The 18134-nt window shown below is 54.3% G+C and overlaps 1 protein-coding gene across 3 annotated transcripts in view; it reads right to left on the bottom strand.

Annotated features, from left to right (window-relative positions):
* The window catches only part of RPH3A (rabphilin 3A), a 99147-nt gene that overhangs the window by 32158 nt on the left and 48855 nt on the right, over positions 1 to 18134 (bottom strand). For all 3 annotated transcript variants that reach the window (XM_036013853.1, XM_036013854.1, XM_028528486.2), the window contains 2 exons: positions 14958 to 14969; positions 8617 to 8763 (listed from right to left, as the gene is read on the bottom strand). In XM_036013853.1, coding sequence (XP_035869746.1) covers positions 8617 to 8763; positions 14958 to 14969 — 159 coding nt within the window. The remainder of the gene's footprint in view (positions 1 to 8616; positions 8764 to 14957; positions 14970 to 18134) is intronic.

Below are 18134 nucleotides of genomic sequence, written 5' to 3'. Positions count from 1 at the left end.
TACCTCCTTAGCTCTGTGACCTCAAGAAAGTCACTTAGGCTTTCTGAGCCTCCCTTTTGCAAATCAGGGAAAACACAGCCCTTCCCACCCCCGCCCCCAGGACTGCTGCGGAGATGGAACGAGGGCGTTTAGGAGACGCCTGGAACACGGTAACGGCCCAGTGAATGGCTGCTGCTAATGACTCCTTCTGGAAGCGTGTGGCTTTTATGACTCCCTGTACTCACATTTTTCCTGTGTAACCAGGGTGCTACAGCCTGGCCACGAAACGTGTCTTTCTAAAGCTTTTACGGGGGCCGCGGTAACGAGAAGTTAACGGGACTCGCGGGCCTGTTTCTAAACACACACACACACACACACACACACACACGTGGATGGCACACGTCCCCACATGTGAACACATATGCCCACAGGCACACCTGTAGAGGCACACGTCCACGTGCACTTGTGAGCACACACACACATGCATGTGTGCATCGTCGGCACCAACACGCAGGACACACTTTCCCAGGCATAGCTGTACACACTCCGGCCGTGTAGGGAGCCCAGCCCTGGGGGGGCGGCCTTCTGCAGACTCGGGGAGAAGCCACCTGCAGGCTGCCTTACAGAGTCCAGACCAGCCTCGGGGATACTGAGGCGCCAGCCTTCGAGCTCTCAGACCAGCGCTGCTGCGGCGTCCTGTTGGGCGGGGAGAGAAGGCTAAGGGACATTCAGCTGCTACGCAAGGAAGCAGGCTTCACACGCGGCGTCCTGCCCAGCTCAGAAGGACACCCTGCCTGGCGAGGTGCGGTGGGTTTCGGCATTGACTCCCGAATGGGGGAGGGAAAGGGCGAAAGGCCGGGGTTCCGCCCCTGGGGGTGGGGGTGGGGGGGGGGTCAGGGAAGCTGCCTGCAGAGCAGCAGCTACTGTGATTACACACGATTCGTAACAATGCAGCAGGGCGGGCGAGTGGATGCTGTGTTGTCTGTGTGTGTGTGTGTGTGTGTGTGTCTCTCTCTCACACACACACACACCATCAGTTCCATAATCACGTTGCTTTTGCTCTCACCTAATTGCCAAGTAGGGGATGGAACCGTTAACTTGATCAAATTCGGCATCTTCTGAGGTTAAGACTGGGCCCCCTGCTGCGACCGGGGCACAGAATTTGGAAACCGGTGGCAGCTGCGGCTGCTCCGACAGGGGCCGGCTGGAGACCCCAGCGCAGGGCCTCTCGGGAGCCTGTCCTGCAATGACGGAGCCGCTCTGTCACGCGGCCCTGCAGCGGGCCGGCGGACGGGCCGGCGGGCTGCGTGCATTCCAGACTCATTCATTCTCACGGTTGTTTATTGCCGTCAGCACCTGGGGAGCCACAGATCCCGACGTCTCCCCTTGATGGATGGGTGACTGGGACTCCTGCCTGCGCCTCGGCACTTTGGGGAGGGGGGTTACCCCAGGTCAGAACCGGAGACAAGGGAGCTAATGTGGTCACTGCCGGGCAAGGTGCTGGGTCATTATAAACCCAGGAGCACTAATAGTCACCAGGTATGTGCATTGTTTTCCTGCGGTCACCTACAGCCTGTGAGATCAGCTCTATTACTCGCTCCCATTTATACGGGGGGGGGGGGGGGACACACCAGGGCACACAAAGGGGAAGTCACTTACCCAAGGGCCCCTGGCTGTGAGTGGCCGGGACGGGATCCGGGGCTAGGTCTACCTCCCCAGAGGCTGTCCCTCTCTTTAGAGGAGTGAAGTTTCTGCTTTATTTCCGTGCTATGGCTGGGGCTCTTGCCACCCCCTCGACCTGCCCTTCCCCGTTGTAGAAAGTGGTGTAGGGAGTGTGGGGCACAGAGGCCCACAGGGGACAAGGGTTGCTGCAGGGGTCAGGAGGGAAATGCTGCATTGACGTGCGTGAGCCTGAATCAGCTGCGCTGAGCGAATATCTGAGACGCCCCACTGACTTCCCTGAACCCTGGAGTCGCTTGCCCATGGCCTTCCCTGTCTGCACCCCAAAAGGCAATGGGATCGAGTGCACAAGACACATTCAAGTTCAAAGTCTGGTTTGGCCACGCAAGGCCTCTGTGCCCCGGGGCAAGTGTCATAACCTCCGTGGGCTTCTGTTTTCTCAGCTGCAGAGCAGAGACGACCTCGCCTGTGGAGGACATTACGAGGGTTAAAGGGAATGCAGCTCAGCTGAAAGATCCCAGTGCGGCGCTGGGCAACGAGCGGCTGCCTTTCTGTAGAAGAGCAGAGTGAGACACCGCTCTGGGGCCAGCCAGCCTGGGTCTGTGACTGCTCATTAACTGTGTGACCCTGGGCGAGCTGCTGAGCTCCCTGTGTCTCAGTTTCCTCATCAAGAAAATGGGACTAACAACACCCACTGCACAGGGCTGTTGTGAGAATTACGTAAATGAGTCTACAGGAAGCTTTGCGCACGTGCCAGCGTGTGGTGCTTTAACAGTGAACTATTTCAAGTCCGTAAGGGTGTGCTATTTATGAGAATGAACCAGCATCATTTCCCTAGAAGCTGAGAATGGTGGCAGGAAAATCCTCAGGCTTGCTTCTTTTCCCTTTTGTGAGCCACCCAACAAGGCCAGCGCGGTGGTCCTGGACAGAGGCTGACTCTGCCCCCCAGAGGGCACGCAGTGAGGCCTGGAGACCTCGTTAGTTGTCAGACCCGGGGGTGGGGGTTACGACAGGCATCTGGGGGATGAAGGCCAGGAACGCTGATCAAAGTTCCTACAATGCACAGGACAGCCCCACCGTGAAGAAGTACCTGTCCCCAAGCATGAAGGGTGCCAAGGGTGAAGGGACTTGGATAGCACACGGTCCAGGCTTGGTCATTGGGGTAGAGGGTTCACTTAACCTGTTCTCTCTTTTATGGTGGTGACTGAACTAATTAAGGAATGAAGGTTTCCATTTTCATCTTGTGCACACAGATTCCATGAATTACCAAAGCTGCAGATATTAGAAAGCGTTGGCCCAATCCCTGGAAAAGGAGGTGCTGCTTATTAGTTACAACACTGGGGGTTCAGAGTCCCCCCGAACCCGGGGAAATCAATGACAATTTCTTTACAATGCCCACAGGCACACATGGGCATTTTAAATGCATCTATAATATCAGGATGCCCCAGACCTCCTGAAACCTGTCCATGGAAGGCCTAAGATTCAAGGTCAGAAGAATGCGGGGCGGGGGGGGGGGGGAGTCTTCCTTTAGAAGAGGAGAGGATGACTTGGCCGATCGCCAGCTTTTCAAACGATAAAAAAGATGTCCACCTAATTAGATGTAGCAAGTCCCAAGCACTGTTCTCCACGTCTCCTTCTGTCCACATTTTCGGAAAAATTCTGCGCCAGAAATACAGGGGACGATGGGACGGAGACACAGCGGTGACAGGAACCCAACAGATTCTGCCAACAACAGGTTGTGTCCCTCTGACGGCCTCCTCCATCACAGCATCTGGACGCCAAGGTCAATGACAAGTCCTAATTGCTTTTGGGGGCCCATCTGTTGAGGGATGCTGATCTCAGACGGAAGCCACCCGGCTGCCTGGCCCTTCGCAGGCAGGGTGCGTGAGCAAATGGCTCTGAGAGGTGCTGGGCAGAAGGAAATACGATAAGGATGCAGAGGGGTCCTACCACTGCGGGGGGGGGGGGGGTTAAAACCGGAACCCACAAAAACAAATTTCCCCAAGCAAACGTTCCACTCCAGCCTTAATGTATCTAGAGGTCCTGCGGACACCTCATGGGAGTGTGTCCCACTCACAGAAGCCCTTTGCACACTCAGGAGCGGCACTCGGCACCCGTGCAGCCTGGCACCTCTGGCCGCGGCTGATTGGATGAGGGGCGAGCACTCAGGGTGAGCTGAGCCAATCAGAGTTCCTTCCCTGGGAGTCTGGAATGGGGACCAAGAAGAGCTACAACAACTGGGGAAATGCAGCATGGCTACGTTATCTGCCGTGTGGGATGAGGAGCAGACTTTTCACGGGGCTCGGCTCGGATCCCTTGAGATCGCTCTGAATTCTTATATTAAATTCCCCTTGTTGTATAACATGACAGAGCCTCCCAAGACAACCAGGATTTTAACCCCTTCCTGTGGATGCATAAGTCTTTTTTTTTTTTAAGATTTTATTTATTTATTTTTAGAGAGGGAAGGGGAGAGAGAGAGAGAGAGAGAGAGAAACATCAATGTGCGGTTGCTGGGGGTTATGGCCTGCAACCCAGGAATGTACCCTGGCTGGGAATCGAACCTGCGACACTTTGGTTCCCAGCCCGCACTCAATCCACTGAGCTATGCCAGCCAGGGCATAAGTCTTTCTTCCACAAGCAGATGGGATCCCTTTCCCCTCTCCAATAGAATATGGTGGAGTAATGCCCTACCGGGTTCAGACCGAGCTATTAAGAATCCTGGCAATCACCACCTTTGTTCTCTTGGGAGTCAGCTGCCACGCAAAGGACTTCAGGCCAGACTACTGAGTGAGGAAAGAGAGGGACCACATAGACCACCGTGAGGCGCAGACCCGGGCAGGACGCTTCTCTGGACCTCCCAGTCCAGCCCAGCCGCCGGCCGAATGCAACTGAGTCAGCAACCTCCGCCCACGCCGCATGGAGCAGAAAACCTGCCCAGCAGAGCCCTGTCTGAACTCTTAACTTACAGAATCGCGAAAAGTCATATACTGTGGTTGCTCTAAGTCACTCGATTTGGGATGCTTTGCTACGCAGCGATAGAAAACTGCAACCGCCTTGCTGGAATTCATTTCTGTTCTTGCGAGCCAAGGGTCCTGAGGAATGCAGAAAGCCTGCAGCTGCCAGGGAACGTAACAAACTCTGAGATCCCGCTTAGCGCGTGAATAAGGAACGTGGGGGTGAGATGAGGCGGTTTAATGAATTTCCCTTCTGGCCATCACGTCTCCCTCTGGGGAGCAGAATCGGATGGTGGGCTGAGTGCTGATCAGAGGTTTAGGCGGAAGCAAAGAGGCTTCAGGTGGAGAACCAGCTCGGACCTGCTGCGTTCTCCTGGGGTGCTCTGCGGGGCGGCTGACTCTGGCAGAACTGCCCCAGAAAGGCAGCACCTCCCGGGAGGCCAGAGGGTGAGTCTCCCTCAGGACTCTCAGAGCCACAGGAACACGGAGACCAGCTGTGGACACACCAACAGGTTAATCAAGTCTGAAAGGGACAGGGCCAGCGTGGAAGGGGCTCCAGCTTCTGGCTCCCAAAAGGGCCCCTTCAAACCCCAAGCTCTTAAAATGTCCACGTCCTGCAGTCTAGGCCTTTGGGGTCAGACCTACAGGAAGGGCACCTGATAGTCTGGAGTGTAGTTCTGAGTCAGTCCAACCGGACGTATATCTTGACTCTGTGACCTCAGGCAGGCGACCTGACCCCGTGAGCAAAATGGGGATGATGCTAGCACCTACTTGTCAGGGCTGAGAAAAGCAGTTAGGGAGCCAATCCATATGACATATCAGGTTCAGTGTTTGGCACACAGCGAGGGCTCGATAAACGGTGCCCATCGTGGTGATTATTTGTTATGTTCCTGAACGATGATTTCACACCTCTCTACATGGCTTTCCCTCGGACAACAGGAGAGAGGACTCAGCAGCTCAGAGCTGGGTGTCTGGGACCGGAAGGGGACACAGATACATCGCAAATTTAACGTAGGTAGAAGGAGCTCCATCCCTCTGAGAGGGGCAGCCCACCACATGCAGGGGTCCTCCAGCCAACACCCCCTCCCAACACACACACACACCGCAGTCTGAGCAGACTCGGACTGACCCACCTCGCTGGATGGTGGAGACACCAAGGCTCCCAAAGCTGATGCACTCAGAGCCTCAGGTTCTGAAGTGGGGGCCCCGATGGCACCTTGTTTTCAGCCTCGCCCCACGCCTGATACGTCGCTTTGCTGTTACCGCTCTTCTCTGACCCTCTCCCAGGAAGTGGGGAGAACTGGAACGAGGGCGGGTTCAAGCTCACAAGACACAAATAGGTTTGCTGGCGAGGCCTCCCTGTGGGGAGGGTGTGGGGAAGCAGCCCTGTCCTCTCCGCTCTGGCGGGAAACGCGGCCGCTTGGCCCAGGGAGACTCCGTCACCGTCAGCGAGAGCTTGGCCCCAGCCTCCCTGGAAGCCTCTCCGATCGCCTCAGTGGACGGCACGGGCTGCTGCCCCTGCAGGGACTGCCAAATGGGAGTCTCGGGACATAATTCTAGAACAGAGGTCGGGGCCACTGGCAGAAAGTTGGCCTCCACAGCAGACTCATTGTTGAGTGGTTGCCACCCTTTATTGATGAAGCGTGGGTTCTGGACCAGGCACCATGCAAATCCCTGGCATGTTGAGCCCTCACTGAGAAGTATATGTTAATACCATCCCCACACTGCAGATGAGGAAACTGAGGCACAGGGAGGTAAATGACTCACTTAAGGTCACACAGAGGGGAAGTGGTAGACATGGAATTTGAATCCAGGTCTTCCTGACTTTGGGGCCCCAGGGATGAACCACCATGTCACCGGGTTAGCCAAGGGCAGTACCACAAGACGTGGAGGACAAGGCAGGGAACCCATCTACCCTGTTCTAGAATGTTCAAACTAGAATCTTTTCAGCCCACAGAGACACCCACCCCTTAACTTTATTCCTCCAGTCAGACCAACAGCCACGTATGTTTCTATAACATGGGCAGCATAGCTGATTGGATGAGAGAGAGAGAGCACCTGACTCAAGCCAGCCAATCAGAGCGCCTTCCCTGGGAATTTGGACCCTGGGCTCCAACAACATTCCAAACTCTCCTCCAGCGTCTTGGCCACAGGAGATGTAGAGAGAGATGAGGAGGCAGCACCGCCTGCCATTTTCACTCATTCACTCAACAAACATTTTGCTGCACACCTACTATGTACGAGGCTCTGGGGATTCAGTGGTGAACAAAACAGGCAAAAACCTCTACCCTGGGGGACCTTATCGTCTAACGGGGAGAAATGAACAATCGTCGAGGCAAACAGGTAAATACAAAATATGTTGGCTGGTGGTAAGCACTATGCAGGGAAAAGGCTGAGAGGAGGTCTTGCCTCTAAGGGTTTACCTTGAACACGTACGTTTCTCTTTCCTGCAAGGGGCAGGCCCGTTGGTGGGTGAAGTGAACACACACAGAGACACGCACAAGTGTGCACACACACACAACCACACACACACACTCTCACAGACTTCCAGCCCGGACAGCTCCTCACCCCTGATCCATCTTAAAAAGCCAAATAAAAACTCAGCCCTGTAAGCAGGCCCCTCAAAGACCTGCCCCTGCAGCGACCTCACGAGGAGGCAGACACAGGCGTCTCTGTCCTTTGTCAGCTGCACCTCTGATCTCCCCAGTCTGCCCCGAGTTACCTGCAGGGGCTCAAATCAAAGGCGCGCACTTCCTGCCTGTCTGTAACAGCACTACCCACCCAAGAGCCTGCTGAACCCCAAGCTGAGTGTGGGGGCGAGGGGATACACAGGCACCTCAGTGCCTAGATCTGTCGCAGGCAGTTGGCAAAGGCGGCCCCTGGCACAAAGGCCCGGGGAGGGGGCTGGGAGAGGTGCCATCCCACCCACTCCCGTTTCTCATTTCAGGGTCCAGTCTTGGAGGACCAGTTGGTGGCTTCCCCGCCTCCTGGCAGCCAGAGTCCCCAGCCATGCCCAGCGCTCCCCAGACCCTTCCTCTCCTCTTCTCTGTCCGCCCCCCCCCCCACGCCTCCCTCTGAGGATCACTCACATTCCCCCACTCCACTCCCATACCACTCCCCCTCTCTGCAGCGCTGTCCCTGCTCACGGATTTGGTCACTCTGTCACAACTGTCACACATCCTTCTTATGTCCTTTCTTCTCTCCCATACACATTTTTAAAACCTCTGCCCTCTGAACCCCAATTTTTCCTTCTTCCTACCATTTATTAAACACAAAGTACCACCAGGGCCAGGGACTGTATTTAAATCACTGCACTTATTCCAGACAACATCCCTGTGCACAGTGACTGGCATGCTCCCCATCCCACCAGTGAGTGAGCCGAGGCTCGGAGAGGTGAGTGGCGCGCCCAGGACCCATGGCGGGTGGGTGGGTGGGGGGGGCGTGGGATGGAGCTGGGGGCTCGGGCCCAGACCCGCCAGGGGAACTGCTGCCACCTCACCGTCACACTGGCCTCCCTTTCCGGACTGGTTTCTCTGGGTCTCAGATAATTCATGTCGGGTGTGTCCTCCCTCTTATGTACAATCTCCGATTCTCTCTCTCTCCTCCTCACCTCGCCTCTACATGGCCAATGTCTGTGGAACACTTTTCTATGAGGCTGAAACTGGCTCACACACAGGTACCTCCAGACTCCAATGACAATCTCCTCCCCCCAATCAGAAGACCTGCCATGCCCCCTCTCTAATTCCCTCCCCAGCCAGCCCCCCCCACCCCACTGCCTGCCCTCTCCTCCAGCCTCTTCTCTCCTCTTCCAGCTCTCCAACTTCATGTGACAGGGATTCCAGCTCTGCCTGGGTGGGTGGCTGGGTGGGTGGCAAAGCCGAAGGGCAGCCCAACACACCCCAGCCCCTGCCCTAAGCAGCAAGCAATACAACCTCCTGGCACCCCCCCACCCCCACCCCCCATCACACCACTCTCCAAAGGGACAGGAAGTGTCAGGACTCACCCAATCCGCTCCTGCTCCATTGCTTCCATTTTCTCGGCCCTCGCGATCACCCTGTTGATAATTTCCTTCTCCTCATCCGTCAGCTCTTCCTGCTTCCTCTGTCTATCGGGCTGACCACCGGGGTGGACGGACCAGCCCGTCTGGAGCCTGAAAGGTAACGTGGGAAGGTGTGAGGCCGGACAGGAAGCCCGGGAGGCAGCGTAGACTTGTGGGTGGGCCCCAGGCCCTGGAGCCGGGTAGACCCCAGTTCTGGGGACTCTGAACTGGGAGTTTGCTGGGAGACTCTGGGCCAAAGAACGGTCTCTCCCAGAGCCTCAGTTTGCTCATCAGTACCATGGGTCTATTTCTATCATGTGCTTATTAGCACATGGCAGACACTCGTGATCGGCATTTGCAGGAAGCTCACGGTGACCTGGAGGATGGTGGTGTTTGCAGAGGAAGACTCCAGGGTACACTCCCACAGCTGGAGTGGAACAAAGCCTGGGAGGGTGGTCTGCAGCCCTGGGTTCCCGGGGGTCGCCAGCCCTTGCCCGGCACAAAGATGTTTGGTTTGAGCCACAGATTTTTTTAAACCATAAATTTAAACTAGTTACCAACTAGGTTTATAAAAATTCCTTGACTTCACATAAACATCCACATTTCCAGCCTCCAAAGCTCCTGTAGCTTTTTGAGTTTCATCCTGTGTTCTTCCTGGCTTTTGTTTTTTTAAAAGCAAACATGAGCGTAGCCCCTACGGAGTACCACGTTGCCACATTTGACCCCGACACCATTCCTACTGCGGCCTGCATTACCGCATTTACTCCTCACAACATCCCTACAAGGCACGGATTGTTGCCGTCCATCTACTGGTGAGGAGGCTCAGATAAGGAGAAATCAGACCACTTGCCCCAGGTTACGTGGCCAGGAAGTGGCAGAAGCGGGCTTTGAACCTGGGCAGCCCACGCACTTAACCTCCACAGCAGAGAGAGGTTGAGCGCCTGCCTGCGCAGCCCCCGAGACGGGGCAGAGGATCAGTCAGAGGCCGCTGGGCGGAGGGCTGAGGTCTCTGGCAAATTGTGATCATCTCCACTAATGACATGGCCCACGCCCCAGGGCGCTGAGGCGCGTTGCCCGTGTGGAATGCGGGGTTAAACACCACTAGAAATTCTGGTCCCTGCAAGGGGAAAAAAAGAACAGTAACTCGGAATCCTCCGGAGCCGGCGCCCCATTGGCTGCCAGCCTCTATTACTTCCACCGCTCTGATCTCACCAGCAGGCGTGAAATTGCCTTTTGATGCTCAATGCTGGATGCTGAAGCCCCGCCCTCCCCGCCACCTCCTCCGCCATCCTCCCCTCCGAGCCGGCGTGTGCTGAAGAGGAGAGGAGGAAGAGTTTGAGGCAAAGGGAAGCAGGTGTCCGGGTAAGTCTTCTTGGGGGAGACCTCGGAGCCAGGGCCTCTGGGGACGAACTGGGACTGAGCGTGCTCACACCCGTCGCCCAGGGCCTTCCCGCAGCTTCACGCCGACACCAAACGCAGCTCAGAACTGCACAGAGGTCGCACAGCACAGCGAAGGGGCTAAACGCCAAACGGTCAATTTTACGTTCTGTGAATTTTACGTTAATAGAAGTCAAGGTCAGTCTTCTTGCCCACCTGCGAAGGCCCCCCTCGTCTGACCTTGACCTGCTCCAGCCTCATCACCCCCTCACTATGCTCTAGCCTCACTGGGCTCCCTGCTCCGTCTCGAACACCAAAACCCTGCCTCTGCCTCAGGGCCTTTGCACTCGCTGCCCCTGTTCCAGGAACACTTAGCTCCCCAGATGGCTCCCCAGGTGGCCACTTCTCATCATTCAAATCTTGGTTCGAACGTCACCTCCTCAGGGAGGCCCTCTGTGGTCCCCCATGGCCCCGGTTCACTTTCTTCACTGCACCCATCACTAATTCAAATTATCTTTTTTTTTGAATTGTGTTGTAGCCCTGGCTGATGCAGTTCAGTGGATTGAGTGCCAGCCTGTGAACCAAAGGGTCACTAGTTCGATTCCCAGTCAGGGCACATGCCTGGGTTGCAGGCCTGGTCCCCAGTGGGGGGTGCACGAGAAACAACCACACATTGATGTTTCTCTCCCTCTCTTCTCCCTCCCTCCCCCCCTGTCTAAAAACAAATAAATAAAATCTTTTTAAAAATGATGTTGTAAAAAGGAGGAGGAAGAGCGAATCTTTGCCAATCAGATGGGTGTACAGTGATTCTCATAAAGGTTTTATTTTCCATAGGCACCTTCTCTATTTTGATTAATAAAATTCCTTTGTGCTTGGGAAAAAATCGAGTTGTTTACCTGTGTATTGCCTCTTCTCCCCTCCCCCCAAGCAGGATGGGGCTGCAGAAGGGCGGGGCCTTATCTACTCCTGAGTCCCTGCTGAGTGATGGCGCTAGGGAGAGCACGGGAGGGTAGGCAGGCACAGAACACTTCTGAACAGGAGGGATGTTAAGTGTCTAGTGGTAGGTGAGACCCATGCGGTGACCGAGGCAATGGAGGCGGCTCAGTTTAGGGACGAGGGGGGTGCCCCGAGGAGGTGACGTCTGTGCTGACCTGGCCTGTCTCCACCCTTACAAGTTTAGGACGAGGCTTCCGGAGAAACACGAAAGGGCACCTGCCTCCTACTCCCCCAAATTGCCTAAGTCACAGTTTCCAGACTTTTCTCCGAGGGCTAACGGGGAGGGGGCCACAGAGGGGCAAAGCGGGCAGGGAACTAGGTCCTCCCCCCTCATGTCAGCCAGATGGCAATGCCGGGTCCCCCACACTAACAAGGCAAGGATTCCAGTAAAGAAAACTAAAAGAAAAAATGTAAAGACTTTAATATTTGATATTTACTAAAAGCATGAAATATGGGTTATTGCCCTGGATGACCTCTATACTTCTAAGTATCCGTGCCCTTTGCCATGTGAATTTTAAATAAATGGTGATCCCCACCAAAGAGTCGGAATCTATTTCCCTACCCCTTGAACCCTGCCTGGACTCATGAGTTGCTTCGGTCAGTAAAACGCACGTGAGTGATGTTACGCCATTCCCGAAGCGAAGCCTGACACAGCCTCGCATGAATCCGCTTGCTCTCTCTCCCCTCTGCCGTGACGTGACAACAAGCCCAGGACGGAAGGCTGGAGGACGACGGACAAGTGGGGCAGACCCGAGTCACTCCAGCCTCAGCCGTCCCAGATCAGCCCACCCTGTGACGCACAAGGCGCGTCCAGCCAAGATCAGCAGAGCCACCAGCTGAGCCCGGATTCCTGGGAACAAGTCATTGTTCTATGCCACTGAGTTTGAAGACGGGTTGTTACACAGCAAAGCCCCCTGATACAGTACCCACCAGGACAACAGCAAGCAAAGAGGAAGCGTGTCATACTCCCTGCATTTACTTCACAGAGCAGCACTATTTTAAATGACAGCTGCACAGAGTCCGCCACGATGCGCTTACCGTTTTCAGCTGCCTAGCAGCTCCGCGCTTACCTGTCTCATCTGTTTAGCTTCAGAACAAAATAATTACTCGAAGAAAGCATTTCACTGCTAACAAAAGTCTCAAGATCACCACGACCGACCTGCTCATTTTCCAGATGCTTGCCTCTCAGAGGAGGGGAGGGAACGATGGAGAAACACGCGTGGAGAGTGGGCAGAGGCTCAAGAAACCAGCACCCTGGACGTGCACGATCGCTACCTGAATGCACCCGCACAGGTGCATCTTGAGAGGCTCGGGAGGAAGCCTCCCACCAGCACCAGCACCTGTGTTAAAAGGAATTGGTCCTGGCTCCAGGTGGAGGCGCCTCGCAGATGTTTCTCTCTCTCACACGTGGCCCAGGGCAGACTCCCACCTCCTTCCGCCTCCCACCTTAACTCTGAGTTCATGCCCACGGTAGTTATGTGAGGAATAGCCACCAGATGTCTCTTTTAATAAATCGTAACTCCCAAAAGGAGGGCAATGATGGAGCGGCTGCCGGGGCGCCGAGGTTCCGAAGCATCCCACGGCAGTGCTAGGCAGAAAATTAATCCTCTCTCTCTCCTTTCTTCTCTTTACCCGCTCCCTCCCCCCAGGATGCCGGCCTAGGCAGGTGTCAGCAGGAGGCTGCATTACAGCTCAGTGACTGAGATTTTAATGGACCCTCAAGGAAAGGGCGGGGAAGGAGGGGCAGCTGCACCACAAAGTGTTTGAGACGTGCCCTGCGGGTGTGAAGGCCCTTCCGGGTGACATGCACCCCGACCAGCCTAAAGGGGGTGCAGAGGGATGCCACAGCCCCCCACCCCCTTCAGAATGCCAAGGGAATCAAGGGTTCCTGCCAATCTGTTAAGCCAGACCGAGTTTCACTCGGTTCTTCTAAAACTCCATGCTCGCTCTCATGTCTGCACTTAGCACAGGCTGTTCCCCTGCCTGGAACTCCTCTGTCTCGCCTTCGTCTTGCTCTGCCTTCACTTGGTCTCGTCTTACACGTCACTTCGCCCGTCATGGCCCCCAAGCCTGAGCTAGGTGCACCCCGACCTGTGCTTTCTCGGCCCGCTGTGACTCTGCTATCAGAGCTCCTAGCACGCTGGAGCGTGTGTGTTACCGACTGGCCGTTTCCTTGTTCAGAGACCCTGTTAGACACACCCTCACACTGGCTCTCCCTGCATTCCTGGGGCTCAAGACAGAGCCTGCTATGCAGTAGAGAGTTGGTAAGGATTTGTTTACAAAGGAAGAGAGGGAGGAAGGAGGGGAGCAGGCTGTGAAGGAGGTGGGCCTTCAGTATTCGGGAAGACTTCAGGAGCCTTCGGACCCTCTGGAGTCATGAGCTTCTCTCCCGGGATGTTCATATTTATGATCCGACAGTGTCTCAATGTCTCTGCCTGGCACGTCTGAATGGTACACTCACGGGACTCACCAAAAGCGGAGCGAGTCCGGCCAGACTCTTACCAGCCAACAAACAACAGAAACTGTAGGACATTCAGATGGTCTTCAGCAATCAGCTTGTGCCAAGCTGCCATTTGACCGATGGAGAAACTGAGACAGAACCAGGAAAACGATTTCCCGGGGTCACCTTATCGATGTTGAGAGAACCTTTTTAGAGGATTCTGGGCCTGATGATGTGGTTGTTTGGGCCAAAAAAAAAGCTGAATAAATGGTATCTATACACATATGCACAATGTATATATACAAGATACATATATATATATTATGTATGAATATATGCATGTCCAATGAACACACACACAGGCTAAGGCAACATGTGACTCACACTTTCCTCTGGCTTTGCTCAGTGCACTTCACAGTTTACAAAGCTTTCCCGTGCATCTGGCTGCGTCCCACCAGCACCTGGCGAGGAGGAAGGGCAGGGCCGTCCCGCCTGCCCTACAGAGGAGAGAGCCAGGGCTCAGGGAGGCCACACTAACATTGAGTCCCCGGGCAGCACTCAGCTGGGGCTTCTGATGCCAGACCCCTCGCCCTGGCTCCGTGAGACTGTGCCCGCCCTGGGGAGGGGGGAATGACTTTCTGCGGTTTCTGAAGGAGCCCACTCAACCAGAGCCCGGTCTGCTCGGTAGCCCAGCCGTCTGTGTACTGGATGCGGCCTCCAACCCGTCACCCCCATTTGGGGAATGAATCCAATTCGAAACACAGACGTTGCAAGCAGAGCGAGGACCTCTGAGCCACGGGCAGCTCCCTGGGAAGGCAGGCTGACCTCCTAGGAGGTGACGGGGACAGTGTGTGTAGCACGCAGCTTCCCACGAGCTCTGCTCTGCCCGTCGCCAACTTTTATGAATGGTGGCGGCCGAGTTAGCGTGTTCTTGACCCCGGAATGGTGCTCCGGGGCAGAGGCTGCCGGAGCAGGCCCCGACGGGCGGGGCCTTTCAGGGTAAACTTGCTGAAAGCCCACCAGTACTCACAAGAATGAAACCAAGGGCCCGCCTAAGCAACACTTTGTATCCTTTCATCAGCGTATTTTTTTTTTGACCCTGACCAGTGTGGCTCAGTCGGTTGGGTGTCATTCTACAAAGCAAAAGGCCACCAGTTCGATTCCTGGTCAGGGCAAATGCCTGGGTTGGGGGGTTCAGTCCCTTGTCGGTGCCCGTAGGAGAGGTGACCAACCGATGTTTCTCTCCCTTTTTCTCCCTCCCTTCCCCGCTCTCTAAAAATAAATAAACTCTTTTAAAAAAGATATTTTTAGAAATTTCATAATTTTTTTCTCAAAAGGGTGTGTGTGTTTTTTCATCACTTGATTTTTTTTTTAGAGATGTAAAATTTGCTAGTTCCTTTTTTTAACCATCCCTCTGCAGGGGCAAGCCACTTGCATCAGCAAAGAAATTCAACTCAGTTAGTTGAAAAACAAAATAGCATAAAATACTCACTGTTCTTTATCACTGAAGGAAGGCAGAGGAAGGAGAGAAAGAAAAAAAAAAGAAGTCAGGTCAGGAAAGAAATCTCATAATGATACCCAAACCTCCGTCTGGCTGCAAAACCACCCAGTTTAAATTGCAATGACCTACTTCTTCCGTTTCCCCGCCTGGTCTTCCTGGTCCTCTCCCGGCGCATCTGAAACAAGGCCGCTGCGACGCAGGCCTGTGAAGTCCGCAGCCGGCTCCAGATGGCCAATCGGCTCGGCTTACCAAGGAACCCGGCTGATCATGGACGTATTTAAGGAATGGGTTTGGGCCGTAATGACAGATCACTGAATGGCAACCCGGCCAAGGCTGTCCTTGGCTTTTATTGTTTCAAACGCTTCGAGGAGGTCCAGCTGCTGCGAGCCCTGAATAGTTGCTGGGGTCACCCCAAAAGTAGAACTTTCAGCGCCCCCCTTTGGGGAAGCAAAGCCCCATTCTAGAAAGGAGACCAGCATCTCCGTTTGTGCGGGGCGTGAGCATCGACAAACACCGACCACACGCCCTCTCCTCCTGCCTCCGAGTCCCGCTCTGATCTCTGGCGCTCTCCGGTTTGCTGTCCGAAAAGCTACGGGGAAGCGTCAACTTCCCGGCATCTCTCCCTGTGTTTTCCCAACGTCAAGAGCTAAACCACTGGCCTGCCCTCGCACGAAGCAGATGCATTTACCTCTTGCGAGCACTGGCCTGTGTGTCAGACAGACACCACCTTTAGACTCACAGAGGCGGACAGAGGAAGGCATCTGAACATCAGGAAAGCAGTACGTGTATCTGGGTAGCCAGCCGCTAATGAGGACTCGATTTCTTAATTTCCCGGAGAAAGACATTAGCAGCGTCTGCAGCCGACTAGATAGCATGCGTGATGACTCTAATTCACCCATTAGCATTTATTGGAGAACGGTTTTAATATCTGAAGGAAATGCAGGCAGCAGGCCGGCCGGCCCAGATGCACTCGGAATGCCAAGACGCCTCACGGCAGCCCGGGAGCGCTGTGGGTGACACTGCAGCCCGGCCGTCTGCAGAATTCTAACCTAACGGTAAAGCAAATTGTTTGGCTTTGTACCCACTAAAGTAAACTCAGATGGATGGGATTTTAATTAACTGACATTTCAAAAATAAAGTAAACATTTCACCCCATCCACCCTCCAGGCAACGGTTTTATCTTACAGAGACACGCTTTTTGGCTGCCAGAATATTTTCTGCAAGATAATTTAGCTCCCAGGGAATGTCATGGGAAGGGCTTTGAGCTGGGGGGGGGGGGGGGGGGGCAGGTGTTTCCTTTCAACAAAGAAACCAGCAGAGCTCAGCATTGTCTTCAAAACTCCGAGACTCAGGTTTGAGGTAGAACAAGTATGGAGACGGGGGCTTTCGCATCGGAGAACATGGACGGACTGGCCATTCGGAAAGACTCCTCAACTAACGCATAATCAGGTCCTGGGTGAGTCAGAGCAACGCTCTTTCCGTGCAGTGAATTCCGGGATTAAAAAGCAAGGGAATTCTCCGACGATCCCTCCCCCTTTCAAGATAAACAGACAAAATAGACTTCGTCAAAATGAAAGTAACTCTCCCTCTTCCGAAGACTGTTACGAAGAAGAAAAACAAGGGCTGGGCTGAGAAAGTATCTGCTGTGAAAAGGGTATGTCCAGCGAAGGGCTTTCATCTCGAACCGACGGGGAAAAACCCCTGCAGGACTTAGCAGGAAGAGAAACGGCCTGTGTCTAAAATGGACAAAGCGTCTGAGCAGACAGTGCGACCGAGAGGTTGTACGGTGACAAGTGGCATAAGAAGATGAGCGACCTCCCAGTCCCTCGGGGGAGAAGCACCACTATCCACACCCTGGAGTGGCTGACACGGAAAAGCCTGGTCACAGCAAGGGCCGGTGAGGAGGCGAGAGCGCTCCTACACTTCCGCTGGACGTTTAAGACGGTACAGCCACTTTGGATGCCAGATTGGCGGTTCCTTAAAAAGCTGAATTTACACCTCCCGTATGACCTAGGCGTGCCACTCCTAGGTGTTTACCCAAGAGAAGCGGAAGTGGATGTCCATACAAAGTTTCATTTGTTCTAGCCAAAAAGTGGAAACCACCCAAATGTCCATCGATAGAAAAATGAATAGACACGCTGTGTCTCCACACCATGAAACGTGCTGTTCGCCAACAAGGAACAAACCACAGATATGCAAAACGATATGGATGGATCGTGAAATAATTATTCTGTGTGAAAGGGGAGACGCAGCTCTCTTCCCCAAAGAGCGTACATGGTATGATTCCATTCATACAAAATTCTAGAAAGAGTAAAGTAATGTACAGTTACAGAAGGAAGGTTGGCGATTGCCTGGGGATGGGAGGGGCAAGGAGAGAGAAAAAAGGGCGTGAGTACACAGACATGTGTAAAACGACCTAACTGCACTGCCGATGTGCACTGTTGAAGAATCATTCATTACACTTTTAAAAGTGATTAAGAGGAGACAGTGAACTGAATCCAGGATGGGGAGCTGTGAGCAGTCAGCCAACGCGAATCCCAGCACGGCGATCTGGAGGCTGACCCTGAGCTCCTAACGAGGCAGGGAAGCTGACCCTGAGACCCCTTCCCTCTCCACTGAGCCAGGACCCTGCAAGGGAGCGCAGGCCAACCTGCGTGGGCAGCGTACCTCACTCCTGGGTGTGGCGAGTGCCAATCTCCCCGCAGAAAAGTATCCCCAGGGTAGATCCCCAAGCGCCTCACAGATTGAGCTCACGATAAAAAGTGACCACGCGTCCACAGGAACGAGTCACGATGAGCGAACGTCTAACTGCGGGAACGATAAACAACGGGCTCGGACGGTCAAGGGCGGCAGGCAGGGTGTGCTGGTCAAGGTCTAACACCCGAGTTGGTGGCTGATTTCGAGAACCTACAGGACGTGCCCGAACGCAGACCCGGGAAGAGGAAGGCACGAGCGTGCCATTCTGTGACATTTCACCACGCAGGTGGGACAGACGTAAGGAAGGCAGGGAAGAATACAGTGTAGTAAAAGAAATCAGGAGGGATTAACCTTGCGTTGAATATATAACTTAATCGTCAAATTGTATGGTTTAATAATGGCCATGTTTAACAACCGGCTTGTGAAACTTCCAGGAACTGAGCATCAGCGTTTATGAGCCATGAAGGTGTG

The sequence above is a fragment of the Phyllostomus discolor genome, chromosome 13 (assembly GCF_004126475.2).
Source record: "Phyllostomus discolor isolate MPI-MPIP mPhyDis1 chromosome 13, mPhyDis1.pri.v3, whole genome shotgun sequence".
NCBI lineage: Eukaryota > Metazoa > Chordata > Mammalia > Chiroptera > Phyllostomidae > Phyllostomus > Phyllostomus discolor.
The sequence above is the reverse complement of the archived record's forward strand: the minus strand, read 5'-3'. Positions and strand labels throughout refer to the sequence as shown.